The following is a 15,472-nucleotide window of genomic DNA, read 5'->3' as shown; positions in this document are numbered from 1 at the left end:
AAAAAATGTACAATAAGTGACCTATTACCTGTACAATTCAAATGAAAAACAAACAAATGTGTTAGGGGAAAAATATAAAAAATAAAAAAATGTACAATAAGTTGGTTGCATAAGTTTGCGCACCATTAAACTAATACTTTGTTGAAGCACCTTTTGATTGCAATGTAGTGTGATCTCCGAGTTGGTATGTTTAAGTAAGGGGGGGGCAGGGGTCATAGTCCCCCTGTTACAGACTTTTTTTGTTTGTGTTGTTTTTTCTTTTTTTACTTCAGTGTTTGAACTATTACAAGTTTGAACATATGGTCTTAGCCGTATGTGGTTCGAACTTGTAATATGTTCGATCTACTAAAGTAGATCTGTGTGTGTGTGTGTGTTTGTGTGTGTGTGTGTGTGTGTGTGTGTGTGTGTGTGTGTGTATATATATATATATATATATATATATATGTGTGTGTGTGTGTGTGTGTGCGCGCGCGCGTGCAACAGTTGAACTCTTAGCTTGTGTTTGTAGTCTCTGATTAATGGTGCTAGTGAAGAATGCAGTGCTGTCCTCTGGCAAAGATTTGATTGGGGAGGTCGTGTACAAAATGTTGAGGATACTTACGGCCTAATCACAGCCTACTTGAGACTATATGAGGCCTACTTTAAGGTATATGAGGATGTAGGAAGATGTCTACCCATCCTTTTAGGGTAAGGTGGCAGAAAGTAATGAAGGAATAGAAAGGCTGACATTAGAGGTGAGAGTTAGTCTCTTGGATGGTACTCAAAGAATTACCATATTGAAAGAAAGCATTGTAACAGCTGAGAAGATCTATTGGAAGACAAGGACCAAATATGAATGACAAGGAGGTTGGAGACAGCTATTTTAAAGCCTTTGGTATTATTGGGATACATTACCGAAGTCCAGGGGCAAGGAAGGATAAAGTTGAAGAAGATGAGTAATACGAATCATATGTTCATCATTTACCTGTATTTCTTTCTTTCTTTATTTATATATTTTGCAGTGTGTTGAGTGTTTCTAGGGATGCTCAAGAGTAGAGTAGACTTGAGTCAATAAGAGAGGGCAACTGTTAATGGAAAATGGAGACTGCCAAAAATGAGTTGTGTAAATGGATAGATCAGTGGACACTGGCTAGAGATGGCTAGCAGTGGTTTCCATTGGACACACACAGCCTTGATGGGATTGATTTGGTCATATGAATTTTAAGAAAAAGTAATGCACAGCTTACAAGAGAGTGTGGACTTTTGTATGAGTGGATGAATTAGAGTAATCCAGGTTAAGATATGATATATTATGGCACTAGTAACTTTGAAAAATATTTACAGCTAGGGGTGTGGATGGGTAGTGTTACTTCAGATGCTGTCAACATGTTATTCTGTCTTCATATTTAATGTTTATTTTATACTTTTCTTTAAAGTATGATGATGCAACAATTATTGTTTATTCATCTTTTCTAAGAGGTAGGTTCAGCTGTTTTGTGTGCCAGATGATAGTATTATGGATAATGTCAGAGTTTTCAGTTAGTGTAAGGGGAAGTTACCAAAGAGTACTGGGTGCAGTATGAGCTTTTAAGTTTTGGGCAAGTTCCTTGAGGGGATAAATGGGTCTAGCTAATTGGATTACCATAGAGAGTGAGGGAGAGAGAGAATGCAGTGGCCACCTTTGAAGAAGGATATAAAATGTGTAAAATATTGGAACAAGAATGAGAATCCAAGCTGAGAGGTATCCCAACACATCAGGGGAACGTCATCTAGCTCACCCCAGGGTATGAGAGCAGTATCTTTATTCTGAGTGTATGGCATTTGTACGTGTCTAGCCAAGGGACCAGGAACAGAGAAAAGCCCATATATAAATAGGGAAAATTGTTTGCTCTAATCAGAATGACAGGGATTGTGTGACATTACTACAGAGTTCAGAAATTAAAAAGGCAGATATGTGGAATGTGTGTGCCAGTAAGTAACCAGTACATAGTCTGTACTCGCACTGCATAGGCAAACTATGGAACTTCAGTGCCAATCAGTAACCTGTACAAATTCTGTACTCACACTGTGTAAGCAAACTATGGAACTCCAGTGGCAGTCAGTAACCTATAGTGGAAGGATGTTGGGTTGGAGAAACACTGAAGTGGGAAGTAGCACTTCTTGTTAAAAATCACTGTTGGATAAGGATACAAGTGAGTGGTAGGTAGACATTTGGAATCTAGATTAAATGGGATGATTTAGATTACTGGTTTTGTTTATTTTCTAACCATTGACAATCTGGAGATCTTCAGGACATTTTTTTTCATGCATTAGAGAAGGTGTTGAGTTAATGAGGTAAAAGTGTATGTGAGAGAGCTTCTGTGTCATTTTGGTATCCTGATGGCAGGGCCTCTGTTTCTTTTAGATTTGTACCTTAGTTCAACAGAACAGACATACATGCAAAAGGTTACTAGGCAATTTTCATAAGAAAACAAATCAATAAATGTACCTGCTAAGCTCATCTTTAAAACAAAAAATGAAAATGCTGGAAAAGTCCTCATAACTATAGACTTTGTGATTGCTCTCACAAAACTCGGTAAGATAAGAGTCACATGTCCTGCTTCCTGGAGCTGAGATTAGATGTCAGTGAGGCCAATAATCAAATCCATGTCAGTGGTTCTAGTATTGATACTGACACTTGGTAATTGTGCACATCATAATGAATGACATTGGGCACTCATCTCTTACCTAGTATACAAAGATAATGTTTTGCCATTGAAACACCTCTGCTAAAAAATCAATATGGGGAGAATAAACAAGCAACAATAAGCAGTGAAAATATTAAAAGCTGCAAGCACTGATTCCAATCAAATAAAAAGAAGTAAACTCTTTGGAGACCCAACACTTTTACTAAATCCAATAGTATTGGTTGAACAAATAGCAAGGGCATGGAAACCATAAGTCTGTTTCTACCAGTAGTGCAGGTAGGGTAATGTGAAAGGGGCAGCCACCCCAGCTGCATACTTTTGGGGTGGGGGAGCATGATCAGCCAATCCCGATTGCTCTTTAATGTAATACTGTCATTTAAAAGCTGATATTCCACTTGTGGTCAAATGCAAATGCTGTAGTATTCTTTGTGCGGTCTGAACTTTAGCAACTGCTTGCTACAGTTTAAAAAAACAGCACAAACTGTAGCAAATGTTGGCTACATTTTAAAGGAAGAGATTATTTTTTAATAAAATAGGTTAGAGGAAGGTTTGTGTCAGGACACAGAAATGGGAACTGAATGCCTGGGGCAGGGGAGGAAGCATAACATACATCTGGCACACCTGGATGGTGTGCCAGTAGAAGGATTTTTTTTTGTTCTCCATCTGAGCTGAGGGAGCGGGGTACTACTTCATAGTAGTGGCCCAGAGTACTGGGTGAACCACTTCTGATGTGGAATGTTTGTCCAGGGACAGCTGAGGTGCACTAGTATTTCTATGATGAATAGTTCTCACATTTTTATCCCTTCTTTTCATATAGGTTTTAGTTTAGCTGAAGCTCTACTCTGGCTAAACAAGGTAAAATAGAGTAGATAGGTGGAATGTTTATTGTGGAATTGGGTCGTCACTGTGGAGAAGGGTTTAGGGTTGTCGCCTCACAGCAAGAGGTTCTCCGGTTCGGTTCTCAGCTGGTGTGCCTTCTGTGTGGAGCTTGCATGTCATGTCTGTGGTCACGCGAGTTACCTCTGGGTGCACCGGTTTCCTCCCACATTCCAGAAACATGCAGTAGGTGGATTGGACACTGAATTGGCCGTAAGTGAAAGTGTGTGCGCAAGTGAGTGATGTGAATGAACTACTGTGGCAGGGCTAGCCACTTGGCAGTGTAGACTTTGGCTCAATATGATTGTCACTATGGAAGTGACACCGCAACCCCATGTGTAAAATGCAAAAAAATGGATTGAGGATGGATGGATGAGAATTTCTTTATATGAGTATCGTAAACACTGCCCTGTTAAAGTGGAGCATTTAACTTCTGTCTAGATGTTTCTCACAGCATCTTTTTGTATGCATTTCTGTTAAGTGGCTTTCTGCTATTTCTTCTGTGTACCCTATATAATGTTTACACCATTGTCTGACACACACTGTGAGAGGACTTGGATGCAGTATTGAGCTGATGGAGCATTAGGAAAAGCATCACAGAATCCAGCTATATCTCCTAAATCAACATGTAATTTAGCCATTTACAAAGTGTCTCCTGATTTGAAAGAAGGTTGGACATTATAATTGACACACTGAAGATTAGATAGGGGTGCTTTACATGTATGCTCTAATTAGTACTTGTGTCTTGATGTTTTCTCTCTGGCTGTTACCTCATTAATACACTAAATCAGCCCACTGTGGAACCACACCCACTGTGACACTGGTTGATCTCTGGCTCCCCTTTATGGACCAATCAGGGAGGACTATGTGTAACTCCACCCCCTTCTTCTGAAAAATGTGTAGTAGATTTTCACATTCTTATCTCCCTTAGCAGTGCTTATTCAACTTGTGTAAAAGACTGAAAATAAAGGGACTGAAACCAATTCTGAGGTCTCCAGGGAATTTGCTACTACTTTTTATTTGAATGGAATCTGTGCTTTGCGCTTTTAATATTTTTCTTGGTTGTTGTTGGTTTGTTTTTTTTCCCTCATATTGATTGTATAGCTAAGGTGCTTGAATGGCAAAACATTATTAACCTGATCTTTTTGAAGAGTTAAAATTAGACGAACCAGGGGTCATCCCCTCATACTTTGGCCTCCTCATCTTGGATCAACACTAGAAGGGATCTAAGCTGGGTCAATCTGTCCCCTATGCTAAACAGGTCATTAGCTAGTTTTAATCTGGAGTACAGATGTATATTGGTGACCTTGTGTATGTTTTTACCCATGCTGGTAAGTCCTTTTGCAGTTATTGAGATCTAAAGATGCCACTTCAATATGTAAAAAACAATATTGGCATCAGCAATTGGCTTAGATTGTGGTGTCAATCCGGAAGGGTTTAACTCTACTCAGTTTGGACGGAAATGTTGGAAGCCCAGACCATGTTTGAAAGGTACAGGCTTCAACGGTCTTCAAAACATGTTAGAGTATGGGGTAGACACCTATATTTTTTCCCAGTGTGACTTTTTAGACAGGATCAATTTCATGCCCATTCCAAGCTTAACTCCACTGATGATGATAACACGAAGATGTGTCTAATTAATGTTCATAACCTAAATTAAAAAAAAAAAAAAAAACTTAGCTGCCTAGTAGATTACCTGGTCTTTGACGGAACTAGGGTATGTACCATCAAGGCAACTTAATAAGATAAGTTCTGTATTAGGGTGATACATTATTATAAGTCCTTCCTCTCAATTTATCTCAAAGAGCAAGGAGGTGGTGTATCAATTTCTGTAATTCAGACTTTCAAAAGTATAGTTCTTGTAACAAATTGAGGGCATAAAATACTCCACATTTAGGCTACAGTAAGCAACACTATCTGCTATTTTGTAGTATGATGTTGAACCTCCTTCAGGCCACCTCAAGAACATGATCAATTTATTTTAATTCTTTTTGGGTGCTATACATCATCCAACCAAATTTCTTTAACTTAATAACCCTACTCACAACAGAAAATACTTTTCTACTAAGTGGCTTAAAGCATCCATCCAGTGAGCTGAGAAATCTGCGGTTTAGCCAATAACTAGGTGCAAAATTACTTGATTTCATAAATGTAACATTCTTTAAGAGATGGTAAAAACACTGACAAAGTTTAGAAACAAACAAGATCTCACCTTGCCAAACATCTCTACCAGTTATGCACGGCTGTAACACAGTGGTATAACTTATTCTACCAGAAAAAAACATTTTTTTAGGAATTATCAGATCGTAGCTATGTTGCCCTAACATTACCTTGCATAAATCATCTGGGATTGCCCATCTTTTCTCTCCCTTTCATCTTACTGGTTAATTGTTCATAGCCCTCTACTACAAATTAAAGAACTGCATTCTTATAGTCATCCATGTGCATATAAAGGTAATGCAAAACCTCTAAAAGATGGAGGTACATGATCAATAAATTATTAAACAAAAGGGGAAAAAAGACTAGAAAGCCTTCAGATATTATGTAGCCTATAAGGTAAGCTTCATCCAAAAAGAGCTTAATAAGGAATTCGGTAATGTGCAGCTTCATTCATGATAAAACATGCAGTCATGATGGGTGACTTCTGCAAGAGTATCTGAATGTGAAGGGGAAAGAACAAGAACTGTAGAATGCTACAACAAAATCGTTCATTGTAACACAGCTGGCAGAGTTAGCTAACAAATTTTGAACATATTTCAGTCTGCAAATGGGAAACTCATCCACTCATCTTTTTTTCAACATGGTCTTACTTAAAATTATAGGCAGAATGGTTGCCCTTACCTCCTGTTAAGTTTTGTGTTACTGTGAGATACCCTGGCAGAGCCGTAACTGACTCATCTAATGCCCAGTGCCACTCCCCTGATGTGGTGCTCCTCTCTTCTCGCCTAAGAGAAGGTCTTTTAAAAATATGAAGTACTGAATCAAGTGTTTCAGTTGTCAACCCAAAAGCAATACCAGAATTACAATTCTGTGCATAAATTAATATAGATACTGCAGTCGTGCCCCCCCAACTTCTTGCACCCTGAGCAGCACCCTGAGCAGCTGTCCCTCCATTCCAGTGTAGCTATGCTTCTGCATCAGATGGTCCAGTAAGCCCCCTTACACACATCAGTAATAGAAGATTAAAAACTGGTTACATCACTGATTTTAGGAAGTAGGCTAATATAGTCCCAGTCCACAAGGAGTAAGAACATTTAAGTTAAAATTGTTGTTTGCTGAGATGTAAACTTTGATTCTAAAAATACCTCAAAACAACCATTGCAGATCAATAATAAAACATGTACTTTTTTATTCATATATTGTGTCATATCTGAACTTCTCCTTTGCACTACCATTTGTAAAAAATAAATTTCCTTGGTAGCAGCTACTGTGGAAAATTAAAATGATTGGAGTTGGGGGTGCAGCACTACTAGTCGTCATCAGAATTGGGGGGAGGGAGTTGTATCAGGCAGTTTTTACTTCACACAGGTTGCAGTGAGAATGGGAGGATCCTTCTTCAATGATATTTCTGTAAACAGTGATTTTATTTCAAGATCTTTCTAGTGGATTTACATTTGGGAATTTGCATTTGCTCTCGTGTGTTTCTGCTTTTTTCATCAAGGCCCAAGGGTGAGAAGGGGTGCCCACATTGTTTCTCTTCACCTGGTCTTATAGTCCACATTTCCTTCTAATTGCTCACTCTCTCCAGTTCTTTTTGTGATTCATCTTTGGAAAGTGTCCACTCTTGAAACATAAGATGACTAGAGCTCCCATAGTCATTAGGTCATGAGTTGAGACCATTAGCAGTCTGGGAGTAGATCATAATACCCTTTGTGCCAACTGTACTAGTGCTTTAAACCAACTACCAAAATTAGAATTCAAGAAAGCCAGAAGCCTGCATTGTCTCTTGAAGTTTCCCCTCAAAGGAATCTGCATCCCTGAAAGAGAATGTGGAAGGTCATGCAGAAGGCAGTGCATGTATGCAAAGTATATAACTGAGGCTAAGTGAATAGAAACCAGGTTTTACATCTGCTTGTATAATTAAGTTTTGAAGTCTGCTGAGGATGTAGCAGTCTTTGCTCACTTCAGCTGTTTATTGTCTTCTAAAAAGAGGCTGAATGAAAACTTGCAGCCTTTGCACATAACTAAACTTGAATGGAGAAGTGACTCCCTGGCATTTCCTTTTGGGAGGGCGGAAAAAGAGATCTTGATAAATATCATCCTCAATTTTTGTTTTTTTGGCACAAGTTGGTCCTTGTGCAGAAAGATTGAGTCTGGCTGCCAAGCAACTAGACAGGGTTAGCATCTGGGATGATGGAGGTTCCTCTGGCCTTTCTGCTGTCTGATTATGCATATAGTGGTCTCAATTTAAACTCCTTATATAACAGTGAATGTGTTTATGGTTGTCTCCATGCTACAAATGGATTTTTAGAACTTTGCTTGGTGCGGATGATGGAGTAACTGGTATAGAACACCACTTATCCATGTTTGCTTGCACCTTCTAGCATGTGTGGATAGTTTTCATGCTTCTGGTACACTTCAGCAGTGGTCCATTGCCTACCTTGGTCAGCACTAACTGCTAGACTCCATGTAACATGTATATAACATTCTGTTTGATGCCAGGACTAGCCTTGTTGATGATGATGTTTTTTTCAAAAGAGAAGTTGTAAATTATATAGGGAAACTATTGTTTTTCTCCTTCAACATATGGTTCAAAAACTGACATTCCTCTTACTACAGATTGGCAATTAGAAAAGTTTATTTATAACAGAAGTTTCAGTCCAAAAGCCACATCATACTGCAAAAGCATGTTTTATTCATAGGCATATTTCATCTTGAGCAAAGGATTAAGACCTAGAGCTGTTAATAAGCTGCTTCCTTAGCATGTGGTTTGATTCCCTCAGCCTCCATTTGCCTATCGTGTAACTTTAGACAAGTCACTTTGCCCAGAAGTGCTGTCTGGTTACATCTGACTAAAACATGTGGATCAGTGTTCTACCCTGGATAAACACAGACAAACTAATAGTGATGATGTTGCAGTAAAGTTTAAGCAGTCTGTTTTATGTGTGAGTTCAACTATATCAGAATCAGTAGTTTGCTATAGCTTATCTGTGTTTTTATTCCATGTGGTTAAGGAAATGTGCTCTTTATGTAGCATATAACTTACCTGCAGCCTTTTTCTGATGTTTGCATTACAGGTTTATATAGGTGTGGATCGGTTACTTCCCAATCATGGTGAAGATAAGGAGGATACTGGAGATAAATCTAAGAGCAGCAGCCTTTTGTCGACTGAGCCATTGAGCTGGCCATCAGATTATTCTGAAATGTGAGTACAAAATGTGTTGCCAGTGTTTCATATTGTGAGATGAGTAATAATATATTGTTTCTTTCACAGATGCTTCTGTTCTCAAATGTGAGACCCACAGTAAGAATAACAGACATCAGCCTATACATTTATGTACCTTTTCTTTGATGTACTTAATTTAATGGAGACAGACCCTACTTTCTGTTCGCTACATTTATAGACCTTTACTTAACAGATTTGATTATCATATTTTTACTACACTGCTATACTTGTCAAAAGTCATTAGCTGTTATTAGTGGTGGTCAAGTTTCAAACTAGTAAAGCTAGTTTGCAGAGCATATGAAGCGATACGTCTGTTTACGTCATTGTTATTCAACTTCTGATGTAGCCTTTGTCTTTGATCTTCACTTTACCTTAAAGATTGTCAATAACAGAGGTGGGGGTACTTCATCCATGATCAGTGAAGTGGTACCTAAGAGGCCTTATTAAATATTCATAGACATTGGACTGTTAATTACGAAGACTCCACCACCACCACCCCCAGTATCATCCTGTCATAAAAAAGAAGTTGTTATTTTATGTTTTTATATTTTGGCAAATTATTTTAATTTACATTTCACTGTAGTTCATGCATTTTATACCAATGTAACCAGCAAACTGTCTCATCTACAAGTAAGTCTTTTGCCCAAGTTTTTCCCTCGACTGGTAGAGCAGTACAGTGGTTTAGCACTTTGCATTGCTGCCTGACTGGGCTTTGCTCTCTAGGTAATTTTCTCACTAAAATACCATCTGTAAGGAGGTTGCTTGTCCTCCCCATCTCCACATGACTTTTCTCTGAGTACTCTGGTATACCCCTCACATCCTTTTGTATATGTTGCAGATGAGCTTGTGATCCTCCAGACTTGTCCTTAAGAGTGTTTCCCATGTGTGATTAAGTATGTGTAGGTGTGTGCAGCTTGCAGTGGACTGGTATCCTCTGCAGGATTATTTCTCTGTCTGTCATTCTTTGAGTACTGGGAAAGGCCATGATTTCTGCTTGATCTCAAATATAATAAATTGGGTACTAGAAAATGGCTTCTACAGCTTGGTTTACAACCACCTTTGTACCAGCAGTCCATTTAGGAGTACCTTTTCTGTCCTGTCATATAGGTAAGTGATTAGTCCCATGTTTTAATCACTGTGCATCAAGTGCATGTCTCTGTGTAAATCTAGCTTTTGCCTGACTTAAGATGGTTTCAGGGTCATACTTCTCAGGCTTTCATTCCCCCTGTTGTCTTCTTTAGCAGTGCTTCAGCTATTGCAACCTGTCTGGTACACAGTGTAGAGGATTAAGGCTATGAGCTGCTTCCTGTAGACGAGGGTTTGATTCTCTGTGTCCATTTGCCTACCGTGTGACTTTGAGCAAGAATCTTAGTGCTATCAGGTCACTACTGAAAAGGGATAGCTGTGTCTACTGAGCTTTCTTTATTTAAAAAAAAAGTCTTTGTGGATAATTCTACAAAGTGTCTTGCTCCTGTGTACAGTATATGCATTTTGATAAAACAATGCATTATTTTATAACACTTCTGTTACATGTTGTTCTGGATCTTCTCTTCCGTACCACTCATTTCTCATCATTGTGGAAGAAATCTGTTATCAGTGAGAAATTAAGTATTTCTCACAGGGATTATGAGAAGTCCAAAGACTAAGGCTAAGCTGTCTTCTTGGTTTCTTATCAAGTGTGACATGCTTCTTGTATTGACTACAGAGCTTCATTCAGTTTTACTAGTTTGCCTTTTGCCGTATATGCAGGACTTTATTGTGTTCGGCATCATGTAATGTAGCTAAAGTATATTAGTTTAGGTTTGGTCTCCAGCTTTGCAGACAGTCTATATTTAGATGTTTTTATTGCATTCACTGAAATATACGCAAACATTTTTATACAGGGCTTTGGTTTCATTACAGGGCTTTCATTCAATCGCCCTACTTGGGGGGGGGGGGCACTGGTGCATCGGTCATTGTTGTCGCCTGGCAGCAAGAGGTTCTGCAGTTCGAGTCTCGGCTGTGGTGCCTTCTGTGTGGAGTTTGCATGTTCTCCCTGCATTCGTGTGGGTTTCCTCCAGGTGCTCCGGTTTTGTCCCACATTCTAAAGGCATGCATCTGGAACATTTCTCCTTGGGCCTCCACTGAAAATACGCTCTGTACTAGTCGGACTTTCCCGGTCAACAAATGTTAAATAAATAAATAAAATAAATTACTGTTTCATTTTTTCTATTGTGTGTGCATCCAGAGTCATCAGCTTTGATCATCATACTCTGCTGTGATCAGGCCAGTTATTGAGTATAACACCCACTGTGGGGAGGGGGGTTGGCATAATGGTTAAGGTGTTTACCTTACAAACACAAAGTGCAAGGTTTGGTTCTCATATGAGGTAATTTGCTAGGCTTATAATGGTCCACAAGGACATTTAGCCTAGTACTAATCTATGAATCTATGAGCCTATGACCTTTGAGATGTATGTCACCTAATATTCTAGACCTCAAAGATTTCTGACCAAAAGGATCAAAAGTATTAAGTTTCTGAAGTACGAAGAGAGGCTGGAAGTTGAATCCCTTTATTCATTGTCTTATAGGCATTTGGGTGGTGAGCTCTGTATCTGTTAACATGTCATTAGAGACCCGATTGTCCTAAACCACCTGTTTCTTTGTATGTTTAGTGTCTGCACCAACACTTGACGAAAGGACTTTAACTCTTCACCTAAAGATAAATAAAACACAGTGGAGGGACAGGTTTAAAATGGAGTGCCTCCCAAAACATGTGGAATAAACTTTCTCTTCATGTTAAGCAGTGTAACGTATGATTTTTCTTTAAACATAGTAAAGCCATCTTCATTAATTACAAACACCTGTCATAATCCAGTCCCTATCTTTCTTTTGTTCGTAGGAGGTTACAAGGCTAATGGCCCTGGGCCCCCTTACAAGCCTAGCCAAGAGTTTATCCCCAAAAAAGAAACCTCAGTCAGCACCTATTGCCCATGTCATTGAGGGACAAAGGTGGAAACCCTGGGACAAATTTGTGGTTTCCCATCCACTCATCAAGGTTGTGTCTGAAGAGGGTCAGTGAGGTACTCTGTTTGACATGCATGGGAAGTCTATTCCAGAGACGGGACAGCCTCTGGGAGACAAATCTGTCTCTCCAGTCGATTTTGTTGATGTTGCATATTAGATTTAGGCCTATCGAGTGGGTAAAGTGCGAGGAATTAGACTTACGGATATGGAGCATCTCTAGTAAGGCAGGGTCCAATATTGCCTTCTAGGCGAGACACAGATCACCTGTGAGAAATCTGTATGATACCAAGTAAAGTGATAGTAATTTGAGCCTGTCCACATAGGACAGGTGTTGGATGCCATGGATTGTCTTTGTGAGGTATTTCTGTGGCCTTTCCAGTTGATGCAGGTGTTTGGAGAGGTACATACCAAACAGGGCGTTGTACTCAATTATAGGTCTAATGAAGGTGGAGTACAGAGAGGTAATAACTTCCTTTTTTCTGGATGCAATCCCTTTACTTTTGAGATGAACCAAGTAAAAGGCTTATCTGACCACTACCGCACATGATGGTCAAATATGAGATTGTTGTCAACCCAAGTACCCAGGTCTCTCACCACAGGTTGCGTGCTTAGGGGGTTGATTTTGATGTGGTAATCAGTAGGGGCCGTGTTTTTGCTTTTCATCTGTTTTCTTCAGTTACTTTCCTGTTACTTTTGATTTAGTGAATTACCTTTACACATATTTATTGGTCAGGCTGCCTTCAAATTTAAACATCGAAGAGTAGTTGATCATTAGCTACCATTTTAGTCTATGTTTTTTTCTGTATTTCTAAAGTTGCATTATAGCTGCATATCAGTTGCAAAGTGTGGCTGGGCAAATGCAATTTATCATCTCCAGGGGAAAGGATCCTTGTCTTCCAGATGTATGCACAATTTGTTTTTTTTCTGTAAGTTGTTTTGTTAATTAAAGGGTACAATCTTATCACATCTGCTGTTGTATTTAAATGTGTACTGTAGCCATATATACTTTTTCACATGTACTTTGGAATATGTATAGAAATAAGAAACCATGACAAAGAGTTTTGCAGAAGCACACTGCATAATATGATCTTTTTTTTTTGATTCAACAGGTTGTTTAGGGTGGCACAGTAGCATTATAGTTGCTGCCTCACAGAGGTTGGATCCTCACTTTTACTCTCATCTGGGTTGCCTTGCATGTTGAGTCTGCATGTGATGCCTCTGCTCCTGTGGTTTTCTGCTGAGTGCTTCAGTTTCTTCCCACATCCCAAGCACATGCTGTAAACCAATGGGGATCCTAGAGGTCATTCATAGGTGGGCTTAGTAACATCATGTGATTGTGTTTCCTGCAGTAGGTTCACATGTTTGTGATATGTTTCTCTGCCTTGCACCCTCTAAGTGCCAAGGTAAGGCCTAGCTCCCTCAAGACCCTGAATTATATAAAATGGGTATTGGAGGAAGAGTGCATGCATGAACAAGTTGTTGTCTTTGTGAGTCTCTAATGCACCATTTCCATGTATGTTTGGCTTCTTTGCAAATTTAAGAGAAAAGGAAGGGGAGACAATGTTCTGTCATGGATACGTAAAGTAGAGTTTAAGACATTTTTGTCAACACACTTGGAAATAGGAATTTTTACTTATCCCAAAGGAAATTTTGCTAGTAAATAATCTGTATGCTTCAACCAGAAAAGTATATCAGGGCAAGTGCTCGCAAACTGCAAGAACCAAATAGCAAACCAGCTAGCACTGAAGGAAGGCTTGACAACAATACTCAAGTTGAAAGCAGGCTTTATTAAGAGAATTCAGGAACATCATGTTCCTGAATTCTGTTAATAAAGCCTGCTTTCAAGTTGAGTGTTGTTGTCAAGCCTTCCTTCCATGCTAGCTAATCTGTATGCTTCTTGTTCATGCTCTTTATTTTATCTTATGAAGAGTACTCACAGACTTAGCTGCAGCATTGAGTTACTTGTGATGTTGTGTAGGTGCTTCTGATGAGCCCTGTTATTGTTATCCTGTTTCCGTCTGTGTATTGGTTTGGCCTCATTTGCTGTTCCTTCTAATCTGCTGTTTAGTCTGTGCTGTGGGAGGTATTTGATGCTTATGATGTGACATATTTGGTTTGAATCAAATCAGTAAGTTTTGTATCAGCATGTACAGCTTATGGTGAATGTGTGTATAAATCCACAGGCAGCAGTACTCCTCTGATGCAGAGAGCTTTAGCCAGAGCCAGCAGTCTGGACAGCTTCCAAAAGTCGCCGTCTCTGCTGAGGAAGGAGAGCAATCACCTTCTCCAGGTGAGCATCACGAAGACTCATCCAAAGTAGTATCTTCACCAGAAGAGGCTGCCCAGGAAGAAGGTGAAGCAGTGACACCGGCTAGCACTCTAAGCAGTTCAACTCTTTCCGGTGAGTTTATGAAAAAGACTACACTGGTTTTGATATGAGAGGCATGTTTCTAGTCTGGCATGGGTTTAAATAGTGCTTAGCCTTTCAAAGTTGTAGGCAGTGGTTTAAAGAACATAGCACTGTATTTTATGAAAAGAAAATTACATGGAAAATGCATCCTCCAGTGTGGCATCAAGGCAACAAGAAAAAGTTAGGGGCTGTAGTGTAGCACCCTTCGTAATACATACAGAGCGAGCCATGTTAACAAAGCAAATACATCTGTTCACAGTGCAGATGAAATGCAGTTATACTCAGTAAACTAATTTGTCCAAGTTATTTAAGTCAGTTTTCAGATGGTATTATTTAAACAAATAGTAAATATTCATGCTCTCTCCCTCTCTTCATGATTGACTGCCATTATAAATGCACTATCACAGGGCATGCTCATGCTAGATTGCTCTGCCTTGTTCTTTGCATACACTGGCCTCATGGCAGTAACTTAATGAGTGCATTATTTGACTTTATAGTCAGATGAGAAGCCAGTAAATTAAAAAATAAATAACGAGTGTTATAACCACATGTTTTTCAATGTATTAATTTATATGTAAACCCTGCTTTAGCACGATAGACTTTGGTGCAACAGAGACCCATTTCATTAGGTCTGGATATGCAGAGCTGCTCAACTTGGCTTTTCTGGCCACTCACGCATACATCTATGTAGTGTTTTGAGTAGGCTTCTTAACAAATGATCACATCATATTTCTTTCAGATACATCTTGGGAAACATAGGTTTTTGTTACTCTGCATTTCAGTGGCATCCCAGAACAAAGCACCTGTGGCATTTTCAACTGGTGGCTCATTGGTGTAATTAGTAAAGCAGTGGTCTACACTTTGAAGTCTCAGACGTTTCAGTCTGTATGTAACCCTACCTTCTGCACATTTTGCTTTTATATGAATATGACATGCATCCCCATTCAATAATATTATTACAGTTTGTTTAATTTATGTAGTTATTTATTTAGTTGGTTATTAACTTATTCACTTACATTCTCTGACTTTTTGAAAATGCTTTAACTGTGGAGAGAAAGAAAAAGCACCTCATTTTTGCCCACTACACCAACGTGCCACCTGTTCTGATCTCGATGTTTGAGGATGCCAC

The 15,472-nt window shown here is 39.1% G+C and overlaps 1 protein-coding gene across 1 annotated transcript in view; it reads left to right on the top strand.

Annotated features, from left to right (window-relative positions):
* LOC122795920 (microtubule-associated serine/threonine-protein kinase 4-like) overlaps window positions 1-15,472 on the top strand; it is an 809,687-nt gene that overhangs the window by 735,176 nt on the left and 59,039 nt on the right. The window contains exons 19-20 of the mRNA XM_044064403.1: window positions 8,780-8,907; window positions 14,117-14,334. Coding sequence (XP_043920338.1) covers window positions 8,780-8,907; window positions 14,117-14,334 — 346 coding nt within the window. The remainder of the gene's footprint in view (window positions 1-8,779; window positions 8,908-14,116; window positions 14,335-15,472) is intronic.

Source organism: Protopterus annectens, chromosome 2.part2 (assembly GCF_019279795.1).
Source record: "Protopterus annectens isolate FY-2018-M chromosome 2.part2, PAN1.0, whole genome shotgun sequence".
Lineage (NCBI taxonomy): Eukaryota > Metazoa > Chordata > Ceratodontiformes > Protopteridae > Protopterus > Protopterus annectens.
Note: the sequence above shows the minus strand (reverse complement) of the source record. Positions and strands in the feature narration are given on the sequence as shown.